The 25,958-nt window shown below is 40.8% G+C and overlaps 1 protein-coding gene across 1 annotated transcript in view; it reads right to left on the minus strand.

The window, feature by feature from the left end:
• Positions 1 to 25,958, minus strand: part of LOC119661342 — a 268,028-nt gene that overhangs the window by 40,728 nt on the left and 201,342 nt on the right. The window contains exon 8 of the mRNA XM_038070643.1: positions 16,990 to 17,080. Within this exon, the coding sequence (XP_037926571.1) occupies positions 16,990 to 17,080 (91 nt within the window). The remainder of the gene's footprint in view (positions 1 to 16,989; positions 17,081 to 25,958) is intronic.

Here is a 25,958-nt window from a genome sequence, read left to right on the forward strand (position 1 = left end):
AGGCATCAATCAGCTCCAGGTGATATTTCTGTTTTGATTCATTAGCGCCTCCAAAATCATAATAGTAGTTATGAAATTTGAAATTGGAAGCAGAAAATATCAATTACCAGTGAATTTGCTGGCATCTGTAAATAGTGTTTATCTTCGCATGAAGCTGCAGGCGAGATAAAGATTCCGATAGACTTGATTGAAGATTTTTTGGAGAAGATGCTTCGAGCGGATTATCCATGTATTTTGAATGCCAAGGAAACAGAAGATTTCAATGTTTCAAGAAGATGTTTTTTCTATTTTCATTTCTAATTGGATTGTTTTCTTTAAAATTGTATTCCATGTTGCTTAATCTGAAATTTATTTAGATCTCAGTGTTCGTGTTCTTCAAGTTTTGTATGTTTACTTTCAATTTTCTTTAGCTCATTCCAGTGAAACAAAACATTTGGGATAGAGATTATTTTATAAAATATTGAAACGAAATACTGAATCAGAAAAAAATTATACAAGGACAGTATGTATATGAATTTTCATAGTATTCGGAATTATGTAAGGTATCTTTAAGAAATGAATAAAAGCAAAAACGATTGGCATCAATTGGAGTGAATGTTTCATCCATATGCAGATTTGTCCACGCTAACACGTCCTAAATTAAAATATCTAATTAATTTCGCTAAATAAATTATTTTCAGGATAGTGTAGGTGCAAGATGGGTAGGGTAGGGTAGGTATCAGTGGCTGTTCCGAGGAGCCCAATTAGCGCTTTGGTGCGCCGTTTTGATGCCATAAACTCCTAAGACCGTGACTGTTGTTATGGGAGCAGGGAAGCAGAGTCCAGCCGGCTTGGATCTTCAGAGCCAGCCCATAGCATTCACGAAGGAAAGCAGCTCTCCCATCCTGCAGCTAGAAATCTCTCTGAGGTCCCCAAAGAATGATTTTCCCAGTGTCCGCAGCCTGACTCTAGTCAGAGCTGGGCAATCGCAGAGAAAGTGCATGAGGGTTTCCCTTCCTTCTACGCAGCTCCGGCAATGCGAGTTGTAGGGTATGCCGAGCCTAGTGGCATGGTCCTCTATGGGCCAGTGCCCCTCGTAATCTTGAATGGATTTGCACACGTCTGCACAGGAGCTCTCGTGATCGGGCTATGTTATAAGCGGGCCAAATTCTCCTTGACTTGGCACAGCTTGTAAGCCTTCGCCATCTCAGGGCCGCGGCTGCTAGGTAGTGCGAGTAGACTCCGCCCCCGACAGCTGCCAGCGGAACACCGACTGTGTTCGCCGAGGGACTGCCAAGATCAGAGCCTTGCCTGGCCAATCCGTCAGCCCGCTCATTCCCCTCTATGTTCCTATGCCCGGGAACTCAGAGGAGAGTGACCTTGAGCGTGCCGCCCAGGTGGTTGAGTGCGTCTATGCACTGCCCTACCAGCCGGGAAGATGTCGTCGTTGAGTACAAGCCCTTGATGGCCGCTTGGTTGTCGGTCAGAATGGCTATGTTACGCTTGGGGCTCGAATCACGCTCCAGCCATCGACAGACTTCCAATATCGCCAGTACTTCCGCCTGGAATACACTGGCGAAACTTGGGAGTCCATACGACTTGGATACACCGTGTGTATTCGAGAAACCGCCCCCCCGCCAACTCCATAGGCCATCTTTGATCCGTCCGTAAAGAATATCGTGTCATAGTCTTGCAACACGCCGCCGGTCTTCCACTTTGCCCTGATTGGAAGGTCCACAGCAAAGTTTCTCTTGAAGTTCAGCTTGCGTGTGACATAGTCCGTGGTGGATGCCCAGATTTCTCGAGGTATTTCATCTAGGATGTTGCTGTGGCCGTAGGACTTCGCTGTCCAGCATCCGGACTCACGTAGTCTGACGGCACTGCACGCTGCAACATATTTGATGTGGAGGTCTAGGGGGAGGAGACGCAGGGGTACATTGAGAGCATCTGCCGGGCAGGACTGCAGAGCCCCCGTAGCACCTGCACACGCGGTTCTTTGAATCCTATTAAGCTTTGTTCTATTGTATTTCTTCTTCAAAGCCTGCCACCATACAATAGATCCGTACGTCAGGATCGGACGCACTACAGCGGTGTACATCCAGAGAACCATCCTCGGCCGGAGACCCAAGATCCAAGAAGGCAGCAAGAGTTTATTGCTTGTACTGCAGCGACGGCTAAACCGTGCCAATTACCTCGTGGAGGGCGGTTTCTGTGGATTTTCCTTTGAGGAAGGCATGCTGGGACTTAGAGAAAGGCGTTCTCTCCATAATCGTCCTCAAGTGAATGTTCAGGACGCGTTCTAGGGTCTTCAGCACGAAAGAGGTCAGGTTGATTGGTCGGAAGTCCTTCGCGGATTCATGACCGCGCCTGCTCGCTTTCGGTATGAAAACCCTCCTGCGCGCCTCCAGAACTGTGATACGTATCCTAAAGAGATACAGCTCCGGTAAATATCAACAAGCCACGGCACAACCCTTTCCTGCTGCTTCTGTAGCATGACTGGCATTATGCCATCTGAGCCTGGAGATTTGTATGCGGAGAAGCTGTTTATGGCCCAGCCGATCCTATCCTCGGTAATTACCGATTTAATAGTCTCGCACAGCTGGGGTTGCCGCAAACCCTCTAAGCACGGTTCTGACTCACAGTCCTCCCCGCTGGAAGGAAAGTGCGTTTGAACCAGCAGCTCCAAGGTTTCGCTGGAAGATTCCGTCCAGGAGGTGCAAGATACTTCTCTAAACATATAAAAGCAATCAAGTGCTAGTGAGCAATGAAGTAAAATTATAATAAAAAGCTGTCACCGAAATTTCTCAAACGAATTCACGGATGCATTCCCTGTGATTATGTAAATATCATGTTTTAATGTTTGATGCTCTCGTACCCTCGAAACCTAATTTTTTGATCCGTAAAAGAGAAATAGTCGAGCTTAATAAAATACGTTTTTACAGAGTATCTTTTGAAAGTAGATGCTTATATTTATCTTTATGCATTTACTAAAAGACAACTTTATCAAGTTATTCTTCGACAGAAATACCATTGAAAGCTTTTGGATTTCTTTAATTCCCAGGCGACCTACACCACGAAGCTGCGACGACCTTTGATGCAAATTTATCTAAAAATTTGCGTAATCGTTACACATCATCATTTACATGATTATCATAGTCGGATTTTTGTGAATGTGTTTTATATACCATCATAATCGGTAGCATCTTCTTCATATTCTTCTCCACGTTGATATTAATATGTATGTTTTTGTGAGTGATATATGTATGTTTTTATAAGTGCTAGTGTTATAAAAGTGAAGAATATTATTCAGTTTTTAATCGAGGCCATCTTTGAAGGTGATTTTCATATATGAAACTCACTAGATAGTTGTGCGCACGTTCTTTTTACAATCATCCAGATATGAAGATTATGTTAATAACTGTGCAGGTTTACATCATTTCGAAATACTACATACATCAAATGGTTTCATGATTGTATGAAGACAAGAAGACAGACGAAAAAAAAAACGTGGGAAATTCTAGTTTTTCTAGGTCTTTTCTTTGATAATTTAGCGGGAAATTGAAACTGAAAATATGCTATGAATTTTTGTGTTTGTTTGGTTTGATTATAGACATGTTGGGTTATTGTTTGTTTATGATGAGTGTGTCGGGTTAATTGATAAAGTCTTGGTTGGGAAATGCTGCCGGAAAATTAGTAGTAATAGAGTTTTATGATTGCTTCGAATTAATGATTAAAAAAATAATTCTTTTCCACAATATGTCATTAACCACTGGAGGACTTTTTGAAAGAATTGTATTCCACCCCACACGGTCATTGGACATCTAAAAAAGTGTAGAAATCTCCAGACTACCTCAGGAAAACAAGATGAACACAGACCTTGGGCACGCTCCATCATGGCTCTTCAGCCTAATTTGGGAAAAATCAGGGCTAATCCTTAATTAATTAAATGAAGTGGCGTTCCACAGCTACTATTCTTTGTCTTCGACGTATCAACGAACATCTCAAATCTAAAATTTATCGCAATGTCGTCTGTCCTGTCGCTTTCTATAGTTCTGAGTTTTGGCCGACTATAAGAGACAATGAACGGCGTCTTGCGGTAATGGAGTGGCGTGACATGTTTTGATCATATCCGAAATGAGGATATCCGCGATCGATATGGGGTTGCACCGACCGTGGAAAAACTGCGAGAGAGGCGTCTTCGATGGTGGTCACGTAATTCGCACGAACGAAAGCTCATTTGTCAAGATTGGTCTTGGATGGGGATTTGAACGCCTTGCGATTGCATCCAGATCAGGCATTTGTTTGAACTATATGGCGAAACCGATCATGACGAGCCGACACCGTTGTGAATGGGACAAACACTGAAGAAAAAGAAGCAGATTCAAATTGACAGACCAATACCGCGCAATTTAAGCATGCAGACCATTTTTCAAATAAAAATGCTGACTAGGACTTTTTTAATTTAGTTTCTAAGCACTGAATAAGGGAGCAACTGGCTCCCGAAGTATCGATATATGCTAATAAAAACAATAAAGTTGTCTCAATCACAAAACAATCTTTTCATTTAGTTGTATTCCACTATTAAGTTAGAAAAAGCTAGATGTACATATACACATCTAACTATACTATTTCCCTATTTCCTGCTTGACCATTGGTTTTAAAAGCCTACAGCGAAGAAAATGTTTATAACTATGATCAAGGAGATTAGGGAAATTAATCTAAAGCTCAACGGTTCTGAGTGCTGGTCGTTGATCAAGGATAATGAACGATGCCTCACGGTACTGGATACAAAAATGTTGCGTTGGATCAATAGCTTAATACGCCATGTTCACATCCGCAATGAGGACACCCGTGATCGATCTGGCGAAGGATAAGAGTTCATTTATTTCATTTTATTGTCAATCGAGGATGTAGCCCATTGCAGTACTCCCTTTTTTTGACAGCATATTCCAGCTTTTCGAGATATTCAATCTTACCCACTCATTCAAGCCATTTTTCTGATTCTTTCTTTCGTTTCCAGATTAAAGCCTAATGTTACTATCATGATTTTGGTTGCATTTTGGATTCGAAAGTCTTTGGTGTAAATCCAAATACAGAAGTGTGAGGAAGAGGAGATGATAATTGAGGACCTTATCATCCCTGATGAACTGACTTGAAAAGTGGCATATAAGCACGTGTTATGGGCACTTTGGGAAAGTTCAATTTAGGTTTGGACCGATTGTGATGATCGCTAGTTTTTCATCGTAAGATGCATCGTAGGTCTGCACTCGTAGCTGCCAATAACTAATTTGGTTTGACCATCCGTTAAATTCCGTACATATTGTAGGCTAGCGAGATATGCCTCAAAATTTTAAGAAGCGAAAAAAGTGAAGTTGCAATCAGAAGGCTCTTTGGTATGTCTGCATGTGGAAAGTCGGTGTATAAAATAAACAACGATAACCGCCATCGACAATTCAATCTGCTCAGAGCTTACTCCAGCTTACAAAAATAAATTAGCTCTGGAAGACAGCTATAAAATGGGCAATCAACAGGTTTGACGAGGAAACCTTTAAAGAGGTTCAGCAGTTAGCGCTAAAAGGAAACTTCAATTATGAGGCTTCCCAGATTGGCAAAAAGTTATGACGAGCTTGCCACGCGTCTATGGCAAGGAGTACTGGTTGCCAGATACAAGCATCGCACTTTTGGTGGAACTCTGAAATCGAAGAATGCCGCAAGATCTGCATCAAGGCCAGAAGACGCAGTCAAAGAAACAGAAACCGATCTGGATACGCAGCAGTTAGATGAACAATAGAAAGAGTCGCGGAAGAAATGGATGTGGCTATAGTAAGAAATAACAACAAACACTTCAAGCGGCCGTGTACAGAAGTTGAGTCGGCCTCCTGGGGATATTCGAAGATTGATCAAGCGACCCCACGGCGACATAACCCAAGTTTTGAGTAGACATTGAGGTTATCGAACGTACCTCTATCCATTTCGGCATGACAAGTCGCCATATTTGCCAATGTGCCCGGACATTACAGAGGACGCAGAACATGTGTTATTTCAATGTCTGAGGTTCGCAGTTAAAAGAGCCGCATTAGAAAATTTCATTCAAATTCATGTTGAAATCGATGGAGATATGGACTGCAATAAAAAAAGTGATCGAAACTATCCATGGGAAACTTAGACAGGAGGAAGTCAGCCAGATGAAGGAACGAGGAAGGAGCATGAGCGCAGACACGAGTACAGGAGAAATTCTGATCCAACCCCGCAACATAATACCCTACGGGAGTTCCACGGGAAGAGTGGAAGTAGAAGAAGGTGGTTTTAGTGGGTTGGAGTCCCACATAACCACCTGGAGGGAGCCTACGGTAGCTTTTGAAGCTTTCCACCTTCCAAAAAAAGGGGGAGACTGTAGCTCTTGATTCACTGTATAAAGGATTAATTCGTCACATGTCGTCCTTTCTCATATTCTTCTGAAGATTTGACCTTCGAGGACATTGGTTGCCTACTCTCCCCATTGATTGATTCGCTGCGGCGCAGCCCTGATGAGAGGGAGGTGGAAGGGGGGGGGCATTTCCTGGGAGCATGTAGTTTTCTAGGGACTCGGAGTAGAAATTTTAAGGTTCCGAATAATTTTCACCCCAGACTCGTATAATTTCCTCTCCAGGCTCCGTTTTTCCGCATGATTTTCATCCCGGGCTCAAATTTTCCCTCTACCGCCCTGTCGCGTATTGGCCAAGATTAATGTGATTAGTTTTTTTTTTCGGAAAGACCACTTGCTACTTTGTAGCCAGTATCTCCTTATCTCCTTCCTCAAAGCTAGAACTTTATGTTATTAGTTATGGCTCCCATGGTGACAAATGTATACAAAAAGTCCTTAGACAAATCTTACACGATCAGTTTCTTATCAGCCGGTCTTCAGCCTCACTCTGAATAAATTTTGTCAGCGAAGTTGATGAGTGCATCAGTTGTTGCGGTTATGCCAGATTGATGGGAAGTTGACCGTGTATGGTCGGTCATTCCGATGCAGAAATGCAATGTCTACATATGTACACAAAAAAGCACGTCGATGACTTTTGCTTACGTGATGGCTTATTTATTAGTCTTATGGGTTTCAATAAGCTTTCGTAGATGATCCAATTAATTCAATAGATAATTAATGGTAGCAACATTTGCTACATATATTTCACGCAAATATACATTATTGTGAAGTCGGTTTAAATGCAATTTGGGATATGAGGTAATGCCAGTCTTTCATCACCTACCATAAACCCCACATTCACCAAATGCAGTTTAACATAACTCTAATATGCATACATCCGCAAAATTGCATCCACCTTATGTATGTACAGCATCTTTTGCAACATTTTCAACATTTTCCTACAATGTTGCAATTAGGTATCATCATATCTGATTGATTCTCGCCAATAAACGATTAGCCTAGGAAAAAACTGTTATTAGCTACGTTATTACCAAATCTCATGCTCATGCCTGTACTCGTATATCTGTTTATAAGATAGTAGATACCACCGTCGCTGGATGATTTTTTTCTCAATGAATTATTGCTGATTTCGTATGTTTAGTGCATGCACAAATTCTCCTCTTTACCAGCATTAGCGAATATTGGCAGACTTACCGCTGCTGTTGCATCTATTGCATCTACCGTAAATGTTTAAATGTAGTAATCATTTCATTTGAATGGTTTTAATTAAAACCTATCATGGAGTGAATTGAGGGTAAAATATGGATGAATGTTGCGATTTCACTTTTATTTGCTATTCATTAAGGTATTGAGCGTGCAAAGATGGCATGAATGATACTGAAGATAGTAAGATATGAACGGAATGGTGGAATGAAGACTTAAGACCACGTGACTAGAAAAGTAGTGAAGAGTATTGAAACTTATGCCTATGTGTTACTCCAGTTAGAGTTGCATTCTTGGCATTTGGTTAGTTTCAGTTCGTCCTGGCATCTTTCCGTAATGACTAAGATGTTCATGGAATTTTTAATATACAAGAGAAAGTTTTAATGTCACAGAATGAAATCTAGAAGTGCCACGAAGTGATAAACGAGGACGTAGTAAAAAGGCAAGAGGAAATCCTCGAAAAGGATACCAAATAACAGAAGAAACTGATTGAAGAAATTGGGAAACCACAATGGATAAGGCAAAGAGACTGAAAGTTCCGTATTGACAAAAGAAAAATGCACAGCATTAAGAGGCAAGTAGACGGCGTATGGTATAGCAGCAGAAGAGGACCGTGTAACATCTTTCAAAATTGCAGTATCCATCCATTTGGGGACTAAGGGAAACTACAAAAGAACACAAGAGAACTGAATTAGGATAACTCCGAATTATCCTAACTTAGTTCTCTTGTATCCTTTTGTAGTTTCCCTTAGTCTCCAAATGAATGGATGCTGCAATTTTAATTTACAGAACAGGAGGAACAAGAAGTGACAAAGAGATATCAACCCGGACTGATGGCTGATATCTGACATCTGTTTTCAAGTTGTAGGGGTTAAACAGTGGCTGTCGACTTCTGATGGGTTTCTCTTGGCCTTGTCTAAACCGTTCGTCTTTTTTGCTTTTTAGTTTTTTTTACTGTTTGGTTGCTAAGCCCAAAAAGAAGGGTTCAAGGACCATACAAGTGGGAATGAGTTGCTTTTCATTTCACTAGGTCCTATATCAAGTGGTTGTAGATTTAGGACTTTTGATTCCTTTGTCAAAAAATAAGTGCGAATTAGCATTTTTTGAAATTTCTTAGGAAAAGGGCGATAACTCTGAGTGACCTTTTAAATTAAGTTTCCTATTTGTTAAAATACGAGAAGCTATCAAAGATTTATTAATGGGGGGATGAAGTCCCTTTTAAATCTTTGGTATTCTGGATCGGGTGAATATCTTTCGGTATTACATCACAAAAGAAACCCTCAAATGAAGAGTTCAATTCTCCATACTAGCCAAGAACCATGGGCCATTACTCCATTATTTCTTGATCTATCCCAGTTCAAAGAACAAGAAGATGGGGGATCAGAGGTATTTTAGGGAATGGTCCTAAAATTAACCGGCACCCAACAGGTTCAAGCCATTCCTTATAGATATATGAACAGCTTTTCCAGTAACCTGAACTTGATTCTTGCATTTTGGTCACCAGTTCCCGGAAGGCTAGCAGAAAAGAAGATCGGATTTCGACCAGCAAATATCTACTCTTAAAAAGTAAAGTTATTTAGCAATGGGCAGATGCAGCCAATGCAGAAAGGGACCTAACGATAGATAATATTAACAAACTTGTCTAAACTTTCGGGGAATCCAGTTCTACATATGTGGCTGAACACAGGAGTTCAGGTACATAGAGCAGAGATTAAAGTGTGCTCCTTTCATATTAAGTATGTCAGGTTAGGTTGAGAGATTGGATTGAGCTGCAGCCCCAAGCTCTCAAACTTTTTCTTAGAGAGGTTGTTTTACCCCTTGAAATTGCCAATTCAACGGTCCTCTGCCTGCTGTATACGTAGTCTTTTGTTATTCTGAAAATATCTTTCGGTGAACTGAAGCTCTCGCAAGACCAGCAAATGCATATATTTGATATTAGCCAAGTTCAAGCACAAAAAGTATTTTCGGTATTAAACTTTTCATTTGAATATCTTATGGTAATTAAAATGCTATAAATCAGTCAGATAAAATTGGCTCCAGGCACCAAGAGATGATTCAGAAAATGTTGCACTTATGAGGGTAATTCCACGATTGAATAAGTCAGAAAATAAAGAAAAGGTTCATATATGTCAACTCCCAGCTAGAATAAATCGGTATTGCACATTAACTCAGAGAGTTCTCGCTAGCATTATGCCACCCAAGCCGGGAAAACCAGATCTGAAAATGAACTTTTAACAAGTCTGCGCTCAAGGACTACCTCCATTCTAATATATTAAATCTGTGACTGACTGTGAGTCCTGAAATGACTGCGCAACACCTAAAGCTAATTTTAATGTGAGATTGGGCAAACTCTTCCATTTAGGTTCACTTAATCTAATGTTTGATTGCAGATGATGCCACCAAAATGGACACTTTTCGAAATAGTGCGATCATGAAGATAAGGGTAGATGAGCGAAGGACTGCGGTGGCGTTCACTGCTCACAAAAAGGCCTCCGATGCATGATGTTTTTTAGATTAGAGCATTCTTGGAGTAATATTTATAGTTGGATGAAACAGTACATATTTCCAAAGTTCTTCATTTTTTTTATCTTAAATTCTCTACTAATGTTTCACCACGCGTAATACAGAGGGGCCTAGAAGGGATTTTACGAGAAGGGACACTTTACCAGAACGAACGTACATAAAAAATTGAAGAAGGCACCAAAGGATGTCTCTCTTTAAATACCGTCTCATCCCTTTTCGAAGATCATCCAATGTTCCAGATAAGCGTCCTTGTAAAACAAATGTTGGATGGCTAACGACGTTATTCCACGGGGAAATATCTTGTTTGGGTTTCTCACACAATTCCACGTTTTTTTGCAACGTATGTTATGCGATCAGGTAATGCAAATTATGAATTTGAAGGTACTGATTGTTTGATATTCGTGGACAATTTTTTGTACAAATTATTATACGAGTACGCTCATATAATATTTGCTGAAGATGGGAACAAGTGGTACGGACCGCGTCCTAAGGCAGCTGGAACTGGTGATTGAATCGGGGTCGTAGATGACTTTAAAGTGCAGTTTAGCGGTCGACTTTCAGGTTTTGATATCTGGGAATGAATCCGTAGTCGAACCTATGATCCAAAGGAGTCCTTTGATAATTAGGAGAAAAAGCGAAGTAGCTAAAAAAAGGCCCTTTCTCACAAACACCGATATCATGGGAACAACCCATAACTTTCATCAGTGCCGAGCATCTGTTCTTCCTCAACTATAGATAGCTGAGGGAAATATTTGTTTTTTGTTACTTGGAAAGGTTTAGACGTAGCTACTTTATACTTCTAATTTTTTGATCGCAAGAAGCTAACTGGTAAATCGTTTTGGAAATACATTGGAGCAGGCTGAACTCAGGAGGGAACGAAGTACTAGAGACCTAACCAATCTTTACGAAGTGGTAAGTAAGCGCGTATCGAGCACAAAAGACCACTACGGGCGGACTGCCTAAGGGTTGAGTATACCTTCAAACACAAGCACGTTTTGTCCGGTATTTCGGTAGAGTTGTCGTTAAGTATTTGCGGACTTAAAACATCAAAATTCGCCACTATGAACCGTTTAGCAGCTCTACTCTTGTGGCAGATAATAGTTAACTTAACTATGACAATTTATTTTGGTCTTTTATGTTGCGTTGTTTACCGTTTTGGATGCTTTCCGGCAGAATATTGAAGTTTGAAGAAGATCGGTGACGCTTTGTTACCGTGAACATACGCACATAATTTGGGTAGTTTTCCGTGGCACATTTTCAAGATATTGTAGGATTTATGTTACTAAACATACTTTGAAACTCTTTCTTTGTTTAAGGGTTGACAGGGCCGTGCATTTCATCTACTTGATGATAGACCTGACCAATTAAGAAGTAACTTGTTCCCATTTTTTTGGTCTATGCACTCCCCATTTTGGACAATGCACAAAATTTTCCTTTCGGTCAAGAGGTTCTTAGTAACTGATTCTGTTTCAATGAGCAAGTTGGTGGATTAAATGATGTGGTTTTACTGTGCTAAGAAGGTGCCAATGGACGCTTCCCTCGAGGCGCATTAAATGAGTTTCTTTTTGATGAAAATGATTTCAGGTATAACCTGGATACAGTTCGTGTATTGCGAATGTTGCGAGCATCGAAAATGCTTCCTTGGGCACACCTTTGCCAATAATGAGGTCCCCGTTATTTATGTGCTCTGCAGAGCACTTATGTAGTTATTTACAGCCTATTCGCGAATTGTATTTTGGTAACTTCAGTCATCTACTACATGTTTTTCATTTAGAACCTTTGACATACCGTAGTTGCCACTGAGAAAGTTGGAAGAAATCAACATGGTAATTACGCGATGTGCGAAGCTTTTGATCAACCCATGCGCTCAGGTCTAATTCTTGGTTGGGAGACATTTGTACGTCTAGACACTTTTAGTCCTATGAGAGGGGGTGTCAGTTAGATAACTGCAAACAACAGCATTTAAACCTGAACGGCGAAATCAAGTCGTTGATTCTCAACCATCCCTATTCTGATAGTCCCGGAGTTTAATTTGAGGTTTTGGGAGGAAGCGCTTTAATGAATTGTTTTATCAAAATCACGTCGGATTTTCTGAATATGTAAAGTTTTGGTGAGTATTCTGATGGAATGGCTGTTATACATATCTATTTACATTGATAGAAGAACATTTAGCGTATATAGCTTATTTGTAGTTTGAACTGCCAAAAAAGAGCCACCTGAATACAAAATATTTCAAACAGTTTATCAGGCGGTATCGAAAATAATAATTCAACCACTGTCTGCTTCATATTGGACTTGTGAATCTAAAGTCTGCATAAATACACACGAATAGAAAAAATAGCTAGGACCAATTTTGACAGATTAATAATCTTAGGTGGCGGAAAACATGAATCAAATGAGATTTCTTGGAGTCTTTTCAGTAGCGTAAGGTCTATCGAGATGGGAAGGAGGTGATTCCCTTCTTGAAGAATTCAGAATGGTGACCTTTTCAAAATTAGATTGACGCATGATTTTGTATCCGAGCTGACGTTTTTTCGTACGTCCTGCCGCAAGTTTCTTTCCATCCATCTTCACATATGGTTGTGTTGTATGGTAGCTGCTCTGGACAGTGAGTACAATATGACTAAGCTTAACAGGATCCATGTAACTTGGTATGTGTGCATTTCTGGGGCTATACGGCCTAGCTTCACATATTCCTGCACCTCCTTTTGGTCGACTTCTAAATGAAATAGATTGTATCGTGCCATAATGTCAGGCTCTGTAAATTGGGATACTTGAAAGCAAGACCTCATGACCATAGCAACATCTTACCCTGGCTATCAAAGGAACTTTGAGTATGTAAAATTGATCACTCTAAATATAAGCTGGGCCTTAAGCGATTCTCAACCATAGCGAAGTAAAACACCGGCGATATACTACAAACTTATAACACTGCATTTTTCACTGACATACCAAAAAGGAGCTGTGTTCCTTTCGGATACACATAATTTATTTGAATTATATTTCGAGTAAATTTCAACAGAAGAATTTCTGCATCCTCCACTTCCAGTTGGACCAGTTCCAGGGCCACTGAAGTCGAGGAAGCAATAATACGAATGGAATCGGGGAAAGTAACAGGACCTGACGACATCGTAGCTGAGTTTGGGAAAACGAAGAACTTTGATTCAAGGTTGTGGATCAGTGAGCTCTCTAACCAGTCTGGCAGGAAAGCGCAACTGTTCCAATATGGAAAAAGAGAGGCAGTCCAGCACAGTGCTCAAATTACATCTCATGGCAAAACTGATATCGAAGATTAAATAAAACATAATTTTTCAAGATCGATCCCCATGTCGATGGCTGTGACCATATCTCGAATCAACGCTATCAGGCAATGGTGAATTGCTTAATGAAATTTCCTCACGCATTATCGCAATCTGGAGGAGTTGTGTTCCTCAACTTGTGTTCTTTTTGATCGACGTATCAACGAACGTATCAAATCGAAAATTTTGCCGGAATGTCGTCCGGTCTGTCGCCTTCTATGTTTTTGGGTGATAGCTGTCTATAAAAGATAATGAATGACGCCTTGCGGTTTGGGAGTCGAAGATGTTATGTCGGATCAGTTGCGTAACATGCCATGATCATATCCGAAATGAGGATATCCGCGATCGATATGGGGTTGCACGGATACTGGAAAAAATTTCGAGAGAGGCGTCTTTGATTGTACGGTCATGTGATTCGCGCTAACGAGGATTCATTCGTCAAGATGGGTCTAAATATCAAATTCGATGAAAAAGACCGAAAGGCAGACAGAAACAACAGCTTGAAGCTTGATGCAGGTCAGGTCTTTCATCATCACCAACGGCGCAAAAACCGATATCGGGTCTAGGCTATAGAATCGGCCTTTTAACTGAGCAATATGGGGCAATCGATCAATACGAGCGGACCCGACTTCTGAATAGAATAAACGTTGAGGAAGAAGAAGATAGTCTTGCAGGTGGAGATACTGGGCATATGAGAGGTTTATGGGCGAATGTGGGGCGTTCTTACTCCAGCGAAGTTTAATTGTTTTGAACAGTAGTTAAGTAGTCAAAGTTTTAGAGTCATCGATAACATCTCCCAAGCTGGTGAGTCAATATTGAGATGAATTGAACAATCTAGGCGATTTCCTCACAGTGTCCCTTCTTTTGGTTCTCGAACACAAGAATAAAAGGAGAGGTTCCGCTCTTTACTGTCTACTAACGCAACAATCTGCGTCCCACAGGCTGAGGTAAAGTACAGAATCTAATCGCACTAGTCATTTAAAGAAATTTAAAGCCAATGAAAAACATCTTGGTGACCTTTTCGATAGAAGCCTAATTTTAATATGGATTTTGTATTATTGAAGTTTTTATTTAATCTCACCTTATTGAATGCTTTGATAATAATTTCTTTCTAAACTACCAAAAGCTCTCATCATTTGTAGTATGTACCATCACTTCTTTCTGTAGATGTATCTTTTTCTCATGCTAAAATCTTTTCATCACCTCTGCCATCATGAAACGAGTTAAACCTTTCGAAAAATTTCGTAATAAGATCGAAATGTGGAGGTAGCTGTTTTCCAGTTATGTTGGCGACAAAAGCGAAACCGATTAACAATAAAAAATCGACAAGGTGGTCGTGATCATGCCTCTCTCAATATGCGTGATATTCAGTGTCATCTTCAGTGTTAGGTAACAGTTGCACCAGAGATGAAGACGATGATGATGATGGTATGAACATCAACAGTAAACAGAAGGCATTAGTACTACTTGTGGAGATTTCTGCATTCTGAATGAGGTGATCTATGTACGATGTTGGTAGTAAAAAGGTGAAAAGATCCTCTGAGAGGTTTGGTGGGTGATGGGTTCGTGGTGGTTTGGGGGAGGAAGCCAGACTCTTGTTTAGTTTTCTAATTTTCTGGAGGTGTACATTCTATTTTGCTCGAGAGGGCTTTGACGAAAGCTTTCAAGGAGGAGTAAAATAGAAAGGAGATCTTTAAATGTCTTGAGTACTTTGAATTATTTCTGACAAATACTCGCTACTGATGCACGAAATTAGTTTGGATTTAGGGATTTTCAGATCTGCACGAATTTGCCTCTAAAGAATGACAGCTGAAATTTCTTTCTTGTATTTTGAATTATATTTCTGTTTTCTCAAAATGATAAGGTTTGTTATAATTCAACTGTAAAATTACACATAAATAAATGCGGCAAGTTTTGGTGAAAAACGCTAGCAACTCGTGAACGGTTGTGAACTGACTGTCAACTTCAATTATTTTTTATAATTTTTTCTAACCAGATGTCAAGGCCCCTTCCGCCACGGAGAACACCGGTTGTGACATCTGTCAGTCGAATTAACAACATTCGAAATTTATTTCGAATATTGTTAACCCTGCTGCGCCACAGATCCTTTAACGCTTTCGTCGATTCTTTTTAGAGAAATCGTGTTGATTTTGTAGTAGAAATTCCGTATTCCAACATAATTTCATTAAATGGAGGTCACAATCGAAACCCAAAACATACTTACGTAGCCATTCAGACGGCAAAAAGTAAGCACAATGAAAATATTGTTGAAAAATTAGATCTCAAGTTTCGAAATCATAATAAGATTTTTCCAAGCGCAACCGGAATTATCATATTCAAGATCTACTAAATTCAATACCGAACAGTCATTTGTGCATTTGAGCACATACGCTTACATATGTAGCTAAATATAATAACAAAGCCAACAATTTGAAATTCCTCGCCACTTGTTTAGTATTCATTGTGACTAAACATTGGAACAAGATGAAAGATACTTTGCAATTTTTATGTAAACATTTGACTAGGAATCTGTAGCTGCAGATCAAAATAGAGGAACGAATATTGAATAAATTTATGAACAGTTTGATGATGATTGTTTTGATGATGATGATGATAACTGAAGAACAAACTACTGCACTCGGTCTCCCCTGTGACAATACCATTTGCGAGGGGTGATCGTAGTATCATAGCATTGCGATTATCCTCATTATATGCAACAAGATACTAACAATGTCGACATTGAAGCTAACCATTCAAATCGAGAGTCAGGTTGTAGCGGATTAGTTTCTGTATCTAACCACACATGGATTATGTTAAAGATACAAAACCAACAATAACATTGATGGAAAATCGATCATAAAGATCATTTGAAACTTTCAAGCATCGAATGGATATGAAAAAAGTCTAAATGGCGGTCAGCAACTCCAGGATCATCCAAGTATAGCAATAATTCCGTCAATTTCAATTCAATTGTTCTTTTGTTTATCATTAAAAAAGACCATCACACAAGGGAAGAGGAAAAAGCTAGAGAAGACGAATATCCAAAGGTATTAGACCTGCTAGAAGCATTACAATATTAAGTGGTTTCTTTCTTAAAGACTCATCATCATGACGATCATCATCTGGCAACAGATTCAAGTCTGGCAGTTTTTCCTCCTTATGAGCCATTCAAACTTGCATTTGAAACGATCTTTTGAATGTCAGCAGCATTATTGCTGAAACGTTTAGAGCCTTCAAATCGACAAATACGTTTTTGTAACTATGGTTCTTTGAAAAGAGGCCAAACTACAGTACAAGTACCCACAAAAGTATCTATGAGCCACGGTTAATACGTTACGTTCGGATGGCTGTTAGCCTTAGCTGAAGCACACGGAGCGTCTTCTATTATTTATGTTTACCATTTATTGGCATACATTCCGAATTGAATAAGAATGGATTCTATTGTACTTATTTAGGTGGATGGGCTACGAGGCTGTGAAGATGTATCACAGCAAATATAATAATAAATTTCAAATTTGTAAGATTGAGTATTACTTAGATAGGAGGATAGGGGGTACTTACCGTATTTTTTATTGTCCTTTCCTTTGTCCGATTTACTGCTCCTCGAGAAGGTCTTTAGTTGGTTCTCGGCTTCAATGTCATCGTAATCAGGCTAAAAATGATCGTAAAGAAAAGTGGACGATTAGAAAATTAGAAGGAAAATGGGAAGGGAATGGTAATTATTAGATTTATCTTGTATTGTTCTTGAAGAGTTTTGTAGAAGAAGTTATTGAGTTTAAGAGATAAGTGATTGAGATATGTACAGCATGTAAGGTGGAATTTGTTGAGATGATGGGAACATGGATATGAATCTGGGGGGTTTTGATTCTATTTCCAGGGTCAGTAAAAATTATGATATTTGATGCTTTAAGGACTCATTCTCAAAGATCAGGAATAAATCTTTTTTGAGATTGGGGTGTACTGCATACAGCTAATATTTGGGAGTCAGCAAACACCATTAAAATATTTTCAAAGGCAAGTTACCTATTCGGGCAAGGCAACTTACCAAACGTTAAGACTCACAATTAGGCCGCTCTCAGAAAAGATCTGAGTATAGCTGAGTTGCCTCTGTTCTCAAGGAATAATAAGTGGTAAATGTGAAGACATTTCGGAAAGCTACTAGGGTTCTGCAGGTCCATAGCAGGGAAAAAATGAGGTTGCATTCCGAAAATACTACTTCGGACTGCAAAAGTAAGGCTTATGATTACTTAAGTATTCAGCACAACAGGTAGGGGGTTATACAAACTTTTCTCCGTCTGATTGATTGGTATTCTTTTTAGGCGGTATCCCGAATTACGGATACTAAAGGATAACTTGACAGTGAGGTTTTATTTCGATAAGAAATTTGAAATACATTGGAGAAACAGGGCAAACTGGTAGAACATGGCTGTGACATACGGTTTAAACTAGCAACTGATTACTTGGTAGACTGACGGATCCCTCATAGCAGATGGACCGGGGGCGGGGGCATTGGTCCAAAGAAAACGTACTTTGAACTAATGGGTAAGCACACTACCATATTCCAGACGGAGATATACACCGTCGCTCCAAAGGGGCAGGACATTGCCATTCTGATCACCAGCCAAGCGGCGATCAAGCAAGTCCAACGAGGTGATCTTCAAACTGGTTTTGGGATACCTTGAGGTACTGACCGCGCTCGGATCGCACAATGAGTTCTGGATAGTCTGGGTTCCAGGCCATGTTGGATTAAAAGGCAATGAGTCTGCAGACGAAGAGACCAGAAACGGACAAGTTACGCCGCTACTCAAACCAGAGCCCTTCTGCGAAATTTGAAACGGGTTATAACATTGGAAAATGAAGAGAAACGGCTGAGGGAACTATTCTGGGCGAACCTACCAGGCATGAAGCAGGCCAGATTTCTTATGGGGGAATAAGAATCCAAGCACCTCAAAGGACTGGTCAAACACTACCAAGAAGAGCCTCCGGACTACAGTGGGAATACTCAAACGTCATTGCCGCCTAAACTGTCACCTATGAAAGCTACGGACATCTATGGACACTGTCTGTAAGTTCTGTGCGGAAGGTGCCGAATCCTAGGTTGAGGTACCTTAGAGAATACTTAATACTATAGTATGTTAGATGCAAAGCTGAAATACTTGGAAGTATGGAATATTAAAATTCCTGTCGGTTTAGGCTTGCTTGACATACTATAGTTAATAGGTACACTATAACCAGTGAAAGGGTCACAATTTTTCTTTTAGGTGGCAATGCAGCTTCTCTTAACAGAGCAATAAATGTGGAGGAAGCACGTGACGTCTGCTGTATTCCTGGTGCCCATTTTATGCTCAGATATCTGGTATATACGTATATACCACGGAATTTCGCCTAAAGAAGTGCTGCCATAATATGTGCACACAATACAAAAAATGGGCTAAATAAGGGGACATTAATGGCTTGGTCATACGGAGAACTCTCGGTTTGAGACTCGCCCTAAAAGCCCGATCCTATATTTCCAACGAAACGATACACACAGTGAGAAGTTGAGGTGATGGTCCTGGGTATGGCTAAAAGAGGAACTATCTGATGATCCCTACTGAGATTTCTGATTTCAATGAAGTATTTGACAACGAAGGCAAAGGAAATTTCAGGCTGATCAACCTGACTGGGAATGTCAGAGGTCCTTCGCAGTGCAAGCGTAAATTACTAATGGTAAATAAGAATTCAGTACTACTTCTGGGCATCAAGGTCCTGCGATTTAACATGAATATCTGCCATGTAGACCTAATCCCATGATCCTTTTCGGGCACGGAACTCTATGTATTGAGCTTACAGTAAGTTTTGCCCGCTATAATAAAATAATCACAACCAGCGCATACTAAAACAACATACGTGGAACTGATGGCTATCCACCATGGCATTATGGCCATTCGCTCATCATATTGCAGCGTCAGAAATCTTTTTTGGTGGGAGGCTGCACGCGCGCATACATTTGCGAATCGAAGCGTATTACTGCTAAAAGGGCACTGGCTAACAAGATATCACTCATTGCATGAACGACGTTTAGATTGTGGATGCCAGAGTATGCCAGACACATGCAGATAACATGTAAATATACCGCTGAATCTACTTTACGCAAAACACACCCCGGGTTTGGGAGCTAAGAGTCCTATTGGCGCTAACATGCCTGTTGGGAGAAAGCCCATTTGAGGATCTCAAAGAATTCTTCCGGAAGATCCCTGTACAATTTATCCAGCACACACCCCATGTGACTCAACCAATTTAACCCCCAACCTTTTCTACTTGTCATTTAGATGATGGTCTAACAACTTCCAAACCCCTTTACTTGATAACTACTTTCAATATTAACGTTGATCTTATAGGCCTTCGTACGAAGGAATATTTCTGGATCAAGAGAAGGAACAAGAGTACCTGCATGGCGTCAACAGAAACCGTGCGACAGGCAGGAAGACAGATACAACGATCCCAGATATATTAATCCAAGAGCTGGAGCCGAAGTAGGGGCTCCATGCACACTTCATCACTCGCTTCAACACGTACACCGCGATTACGTGCGGGCACATGTAAAAGAGTTCCACGATGGTAATCCTTAAGTACTTAACGTTGCTCAGCGACGTAGGTTGCTTTTCAGAAAATAATCGCCCTGCGATAAATTTGTGTAAACAGCTGCGTTCGAGTCGATCCACCGACACACGCTTATTTACACCTACCACGAACAGTCTTTGACCAAGGAAGTAGCTCTCCCACGGAGTTAATTCCTGGTAGTTACACTCAAGGTTTTATTTCGATAGCGGAACAGCTCAAGTAATCAAATGTCTTACAGAGATTTCAAGGACGTACTCGCTAACACAACGGGCAACAAATTTTTTTGTACATCAAGCGGTTATCGGGGGAACCCGTGAGCAATGACTACAAAGTTCTGATGGTCATATGCATGGGTAAAAAGCACCCGAAATGTTTTATCTGTTTCGGCAGCAGGAGGAGCGGGTCTCAGCTAACGGCTTTACAGGTTCTTTTCTCGGTCCCAGGACTTATTGAGAAGGTACTCTGGGAGATATGTGGACGCACTAGTGATAAACAGGTTTAGGAACTGCACCTCTGAATTTAGCTATTAAGACTAGGCTTGAGTGGCTTATAAGCATATTTGTCTACGCTGAATATGGTGTATGCTGGGTGTTCTCCAGAATTTGTCTTATTGAAACCAGAAAAACCATCCGGTGCGCCCTGTGTTTTAGGCACAATAGGATGTTGGTCAAAAACTGCTTCCATTCATCGAGCTGGTCAGTGAGAACGACAGCATGGGTTTTGGCGAGCCCATTTTACAATTGGAACGATTGCATCTACCTTGTGATTGGATAATTACTGGCAACTGCTGCATGATGGTGAAGCGTGGTGGTGGTGGTTTTTAGTTCGGTTTACTGGATTAGGGTCAATTGGCTAAATTAGGAAGAAACATTGCTTGATTTTAAGGAGGAAGGAACGTAGATTGATCTTGCAGACGAGTTAGCGTTGTCTGTAGTTGCAAAGCACCTCGAGGGCCAGAAAGTATATGGCAGTAAAATCATTGCTATGAATAGTCAAACTGAACTTGGAGGGCGAGCAAATGGAGATGGTCCTTATTACCGATAATAGGAAAAATAATGCAGTGTTTTGCACTATATAATGTAGTCTTACAATTAGACCATTATATATCTAGGGGTTATGAATGGTTGGTGAAATTCCTGCTATGAGAGGGTTCTTGATGTGAGTTCAGATAAAATTTCATGTCTCATATCTTCTCATTTTGCTTTCCTGGCATGCCAGATAAGTTATTGCTCATGAAGATGTCCCTTCACATACTTTATCACAAAAGTAATCTGTACGTCATATCAAACGTTTCCTTTGTCCACATAGTGGACGTTGTTAGGACGCTAAAGTAAATGTGAGACTTTTAGCCTGTGCTCTTTGGAAGTGCGAGCTCCTGACTGCCTTACAGAAAGACCGAAGGCAGCGAATACCCGGATAGGCATGAGCTCTGAGAACTCAAGAAACCAAAACTCTCAGTGGTGGAATACGCGAGAAAATTTGTTAACAGTGGCACAATGAGAACTGGTTGGGTAGTATGTGGAATACGAATACGAATAGTGCGTGACTGTGGGTGCACGGCTACAATCTTCCGGAAATTTGACATAAGAGCAAAGCGCCATAGATACGGGCAGGTAGCTCATATAGCAAATCCCAGCGAAAAGGAAAGTTGATCTGATCTGCGTGCGTGTGTGATCTGCAGGGATCGTGGTATGTCTAATGAGAGCGAGACGATGTCCAGTCATGAGGACAGGGCTGGAAAGGGTTAGAATGCTAATATTATCCATATCCTACAAACCGTTCTGGCGTTCAGGCTACTAACGAAGCGTTCCTAATGTAACCTTTGCCACGGTATCACTTATATCATTCATAAATTAGTGGTAAGTTCCGAAAGACTTCTCGGCAAGCGACCATCGATATATTGCGTTCGGAGTAATCGGCCCTTTCTCTCGCCGTGCATATGCCCACTCTCCCTGCATGATATTTAAGAGGGTGGGGAGCTGGCACTGTAGTTCTAGTTATGATGGAGTGCATCCAGACTTGATAAGCCCTCTATGTATTGGTTGAACGGCGGATATTGCTAAACTACGGAAGAAGTGACATGAGTTCCGCTATTTGGTACAGCGTTCAAACAACGTGCAAATGGCGCACACCAGAATGGCAAAGTACAGATCAGCCAATGGAAGATTTGGCACCACGATAAATAAAAGCTAAAAGCTTTAAAGGCTAGCTGACAGCATGGATTGAAGTTGATGGGAATTTCGTCATTAATTGGTCATCCGATGAATCGGGTTCCACGGGAACCCTGTTCGCTTGATGCCAAACGGAAGTGTACAAACCGCATCTTACAAGGATTGCCTTCTATCTAGCCCAACTCCGTGGATTTCCCCGAGAATTGCATGTTTGTCACCGTGGAAGAGCTGGAAGAGATAGTCCTCTCTAGGGAACATAGGGAGGCATGAGGTATTTTGGAAAATGTACGAAAACTGGAGTTTACCTCTGTCGGACCTTTTACTCAACGCATTTAATGCTCCCTGAAGGAGGCCTTTTGCCCTCATCGCTGGAGGGTGACGAGGCTCGCGTTGATCAGCGAAAGCAAAGGAGATTCGAAGTTGTTATCTGAATACTGACTACCCAGTATTCACAACTGGGAATATGTTCGAAAATATCATCACAAGTTGATTTCCTGAAGTAATTCGTGTTGCCGGTTAATCCTCGAGGCAGTTTGGTCTTATAGCAGGAAGATCCACAGGGGATGCTGTCACTTAGTTGGTGAATACGGTTCATCGAGCTGAAATGTTCTTCCTTCCTTCCATAAGATGGGCAGTTATGCTAGGCCAGCTAGGAAAATCTTTCCTTTTTCCGCTATTTCTTGCTGAGATTATCTCAGAAACTTGTTCTATAAGACGCTTGGTTGGATAGATGGAATGCATTTTACAATAATTTGTTAAGACTTGATATACCTAAAGAGTCGTGTATGGTCGGTTATGCGGATAATGTTTTGGTACGAGCCGCCGGATGCAATAGTGAATAATCACAAGGAAGACTTGGGCTTGTGCGATGATATGACGAGTAACTAAATAGACAGGTTGAAAAATTCGCAACAGTAATCTTGACTGCGTCCTATGGAGATCGGTGTGGCGATTATAGTGTCAGAGCCAACTGTTAAATACTTCGAATTCTAAATGAAATGACGCGGTATTTCTGGCGATTAAATTATTTGGAATAATAAAAATTTGCTTTCTCTATTCGCTAGTGTTATTTATTAGTTCTGCACTTGTTGTGAGGAGCGCTGACAGATGCTGCCATGGCTGCCCTGGACAAAACTGTCAGTCAATTTTTCTTTTTTAAAAAACTTGGGTGTTTAACTCAAAGAGATGGGTTTCTGGACCACAAGAGAGGAAGTAAGTGACTTCCCAAGTGGTCCGGACCGTCATCAAGTGGATGTGGATTTAGGACTCCTTGCATCGTCAACAAAAACTGGCGCCATATTGCACAGATTGAGCTCAATCGATGCAGGGAATGGATGACAGAACTAATAAATACCTTTCTTCCAGTTCGTTCGACATCTGACTTGAAGGCTCCCTAAATGGGGGAGTAGGAGATGGGGCTACCTTGAAACAGTTGCAGGCTAGTTCTCGGATGACGCGTTTAGTTGGTAGTCTGACAACTGACCATTAGGAGAGTTTATTACTCAGTGCGTAAACGTCATCCACCGCCCCTAATCAAACAAAAAATGGTCCAAGTCGCATGATTCGCTGCCTTCATTGGTTGCACCGAATACGAAAAGAATCCGACGAGGATTCACGCCGCCGCTTGCATCGGCCTGTCTACGACATTAACTCAACTTCACAACAGGTGTCATAGGTGTCATCACTAAATGTGGATTTACTTTTGGCCAACAAAGTCCTGTCGCTGACAAAATCGTTTCGGTTTCACGGAAGCAACGGGGGACATTAGCAGCCCGATTTTAGGCGCAGACTTCTTATGTCACTGTGGGTCGTCAGTGCACCTGCAGAACAAAGCCTCAATAGACCCCGAAACCTTTTTAAAATGGGCAGGAAAAATGACACTCCTTCCATTGCTTTCCTCCGAAAATATCGCAACATCACAACGGAAATTATTTCCTTCCAACACGATGTGCAGGACCAGATCAGCACTACTGGCTCCGCGATCTTCTCAAAGGTGCATCCCCTGCCACCCTAGAACCTAGAAAGAGTTCTGTGATCTCTTGAAGTAGGATATTTGTAGACCTTCCAGTAGCTGTTGGTCATCTCCGTTGTATATGGTCCCTAAGCCAAACGACGAATGGAGAACTTGCGGAGATTACAGGCGTCTGAATGCTCAGACAATTCCCGAACGATACCCTATTTTACTCATCCATGAATTGGATCTGGCTAAGGCGTATCACTAAATTTCTGTTGCTCCCGAAGACATATCGAAAACCTCTATCTGCACACCTTTCGGACTGTTTGAGTTCACCAGGATGACATTTGGCTTGTGCAATGCTCCGCAGACATTTCAGATATTCGTTCACTTTGTCCTACGAAACTTAAACTTCTGTTTTGTTTACATGGATGATGTTTTGGTCGCCTCTTCTTCCGAATCTGAACATCTGGACGATCGGGTGCATTTTTCAACGTCTCCTTGAAGTCGCGCTCGTTCTAAACGTTTGAAAATGCAAATCCCTGCAAAGGCAGGGATTTCTCAGCCAGATGAAGGAATTCAACCGGACCAAGACAAGAGTGAAGCGATAAAAAACTTTCCGCTACCAATCACGGTGAAGGATCTGGGAAGGTTCTTGGGCATCTGAAACTTCTTTCGCCGTTTCCTGTCCAAAGTCGCTCATTAGCAAGCGATCCTTAACGCTAACTTGGCTAAATCCAAAATGAAAGACTCCCTCGGGGTTGCGTGGTCTACTGAGGCCGTCCAGGCGTTTGAAACTGTCAAATAACAGCTTGTTGTTGCTACACTACTGGCATTTCTTCGGTCAGATGCACCCCTAGTCCAAGAATCCGAGGCTAAAAAAGAAAGATTCCTCTACACGCTACTCAGATCTCAATGAATACAACGGGGCTTTTTTCGTTTTCCCAAACATATATGTAATTATGATACATGAATGTAGGTATTGCGAATAATGATAGTAATCAATAAGGAAAACGTCCTAAATAATTGAAAACTACATAATTACCAAGAAGAATCGGCGTATCCGGGGTATTATAGTTTTATGCTTTCAAGTTTTGCTGGTCACGGAAAAAACAACTTTTTTAAACAATTGCAAGGAAAAACTATTTGCGCTCTCATTCCTTAAATAACCTGTCTACACTTCATTAGTCCTTGAGGTACTCATATAAAACCCGAGCCAGAAAAAAAGTCAGTAATTATGCCTTTTGTGTTTCATTCATTATTGGCAAGCTATGTTCACTTTGAATTATTATTCATTAATAAATGCGATTTTTAGTTACCGCTTGTTGATGATTGTGTTTTTTTTGGTTTCTAGAATGTTCACAATCACTCAAATGACGAGTAAAACAATTCAGGTCCGGATAAACCAAAATCTTGTATATAAAACAGCTTCATCAAAGTTGATGAAAAATGAAAAACTTAAGCGAGAAACTTGAGTTTTACATATTGTTGGATAAAGTTTCTGGCTTAAGTCTTTTATTTTGGATTATCATTTCATATCACTTGATGTAAGATTGCACCTTTAATTTGCAGTTGAAGTAAAAATTATAGAATCATTGGAGTGTTATCATCCTTTTTAGGCAAACTAAATCAGGAGCTGGAATATAGAGTGATCTGTAGCTACGATTAACGGAAAATTGGAGCATTTGAGCGAGCAAATGTTACTAGTCTTCCATAAAACTATCCAGTTTCATTTCATGTATTTTAATATGCTTTAAAAGAAAATGTAATTATATAAGCTCCACAATAACGCATATACGAAT

This window comes from Hermetia illucens, chromosome 1 (assembly GCF_905115235.1).
Source record: "Hermetia illucens chromosome 1, iHerIll2.2.curated.20191125, whole genome shotgun sequence".
Lineage (NCBI taxonomy): Eukaryota > Metazoa > Arthropoda > Insecta > Diptera > Stratiomyidae > Hermetia > Hermetia illucens.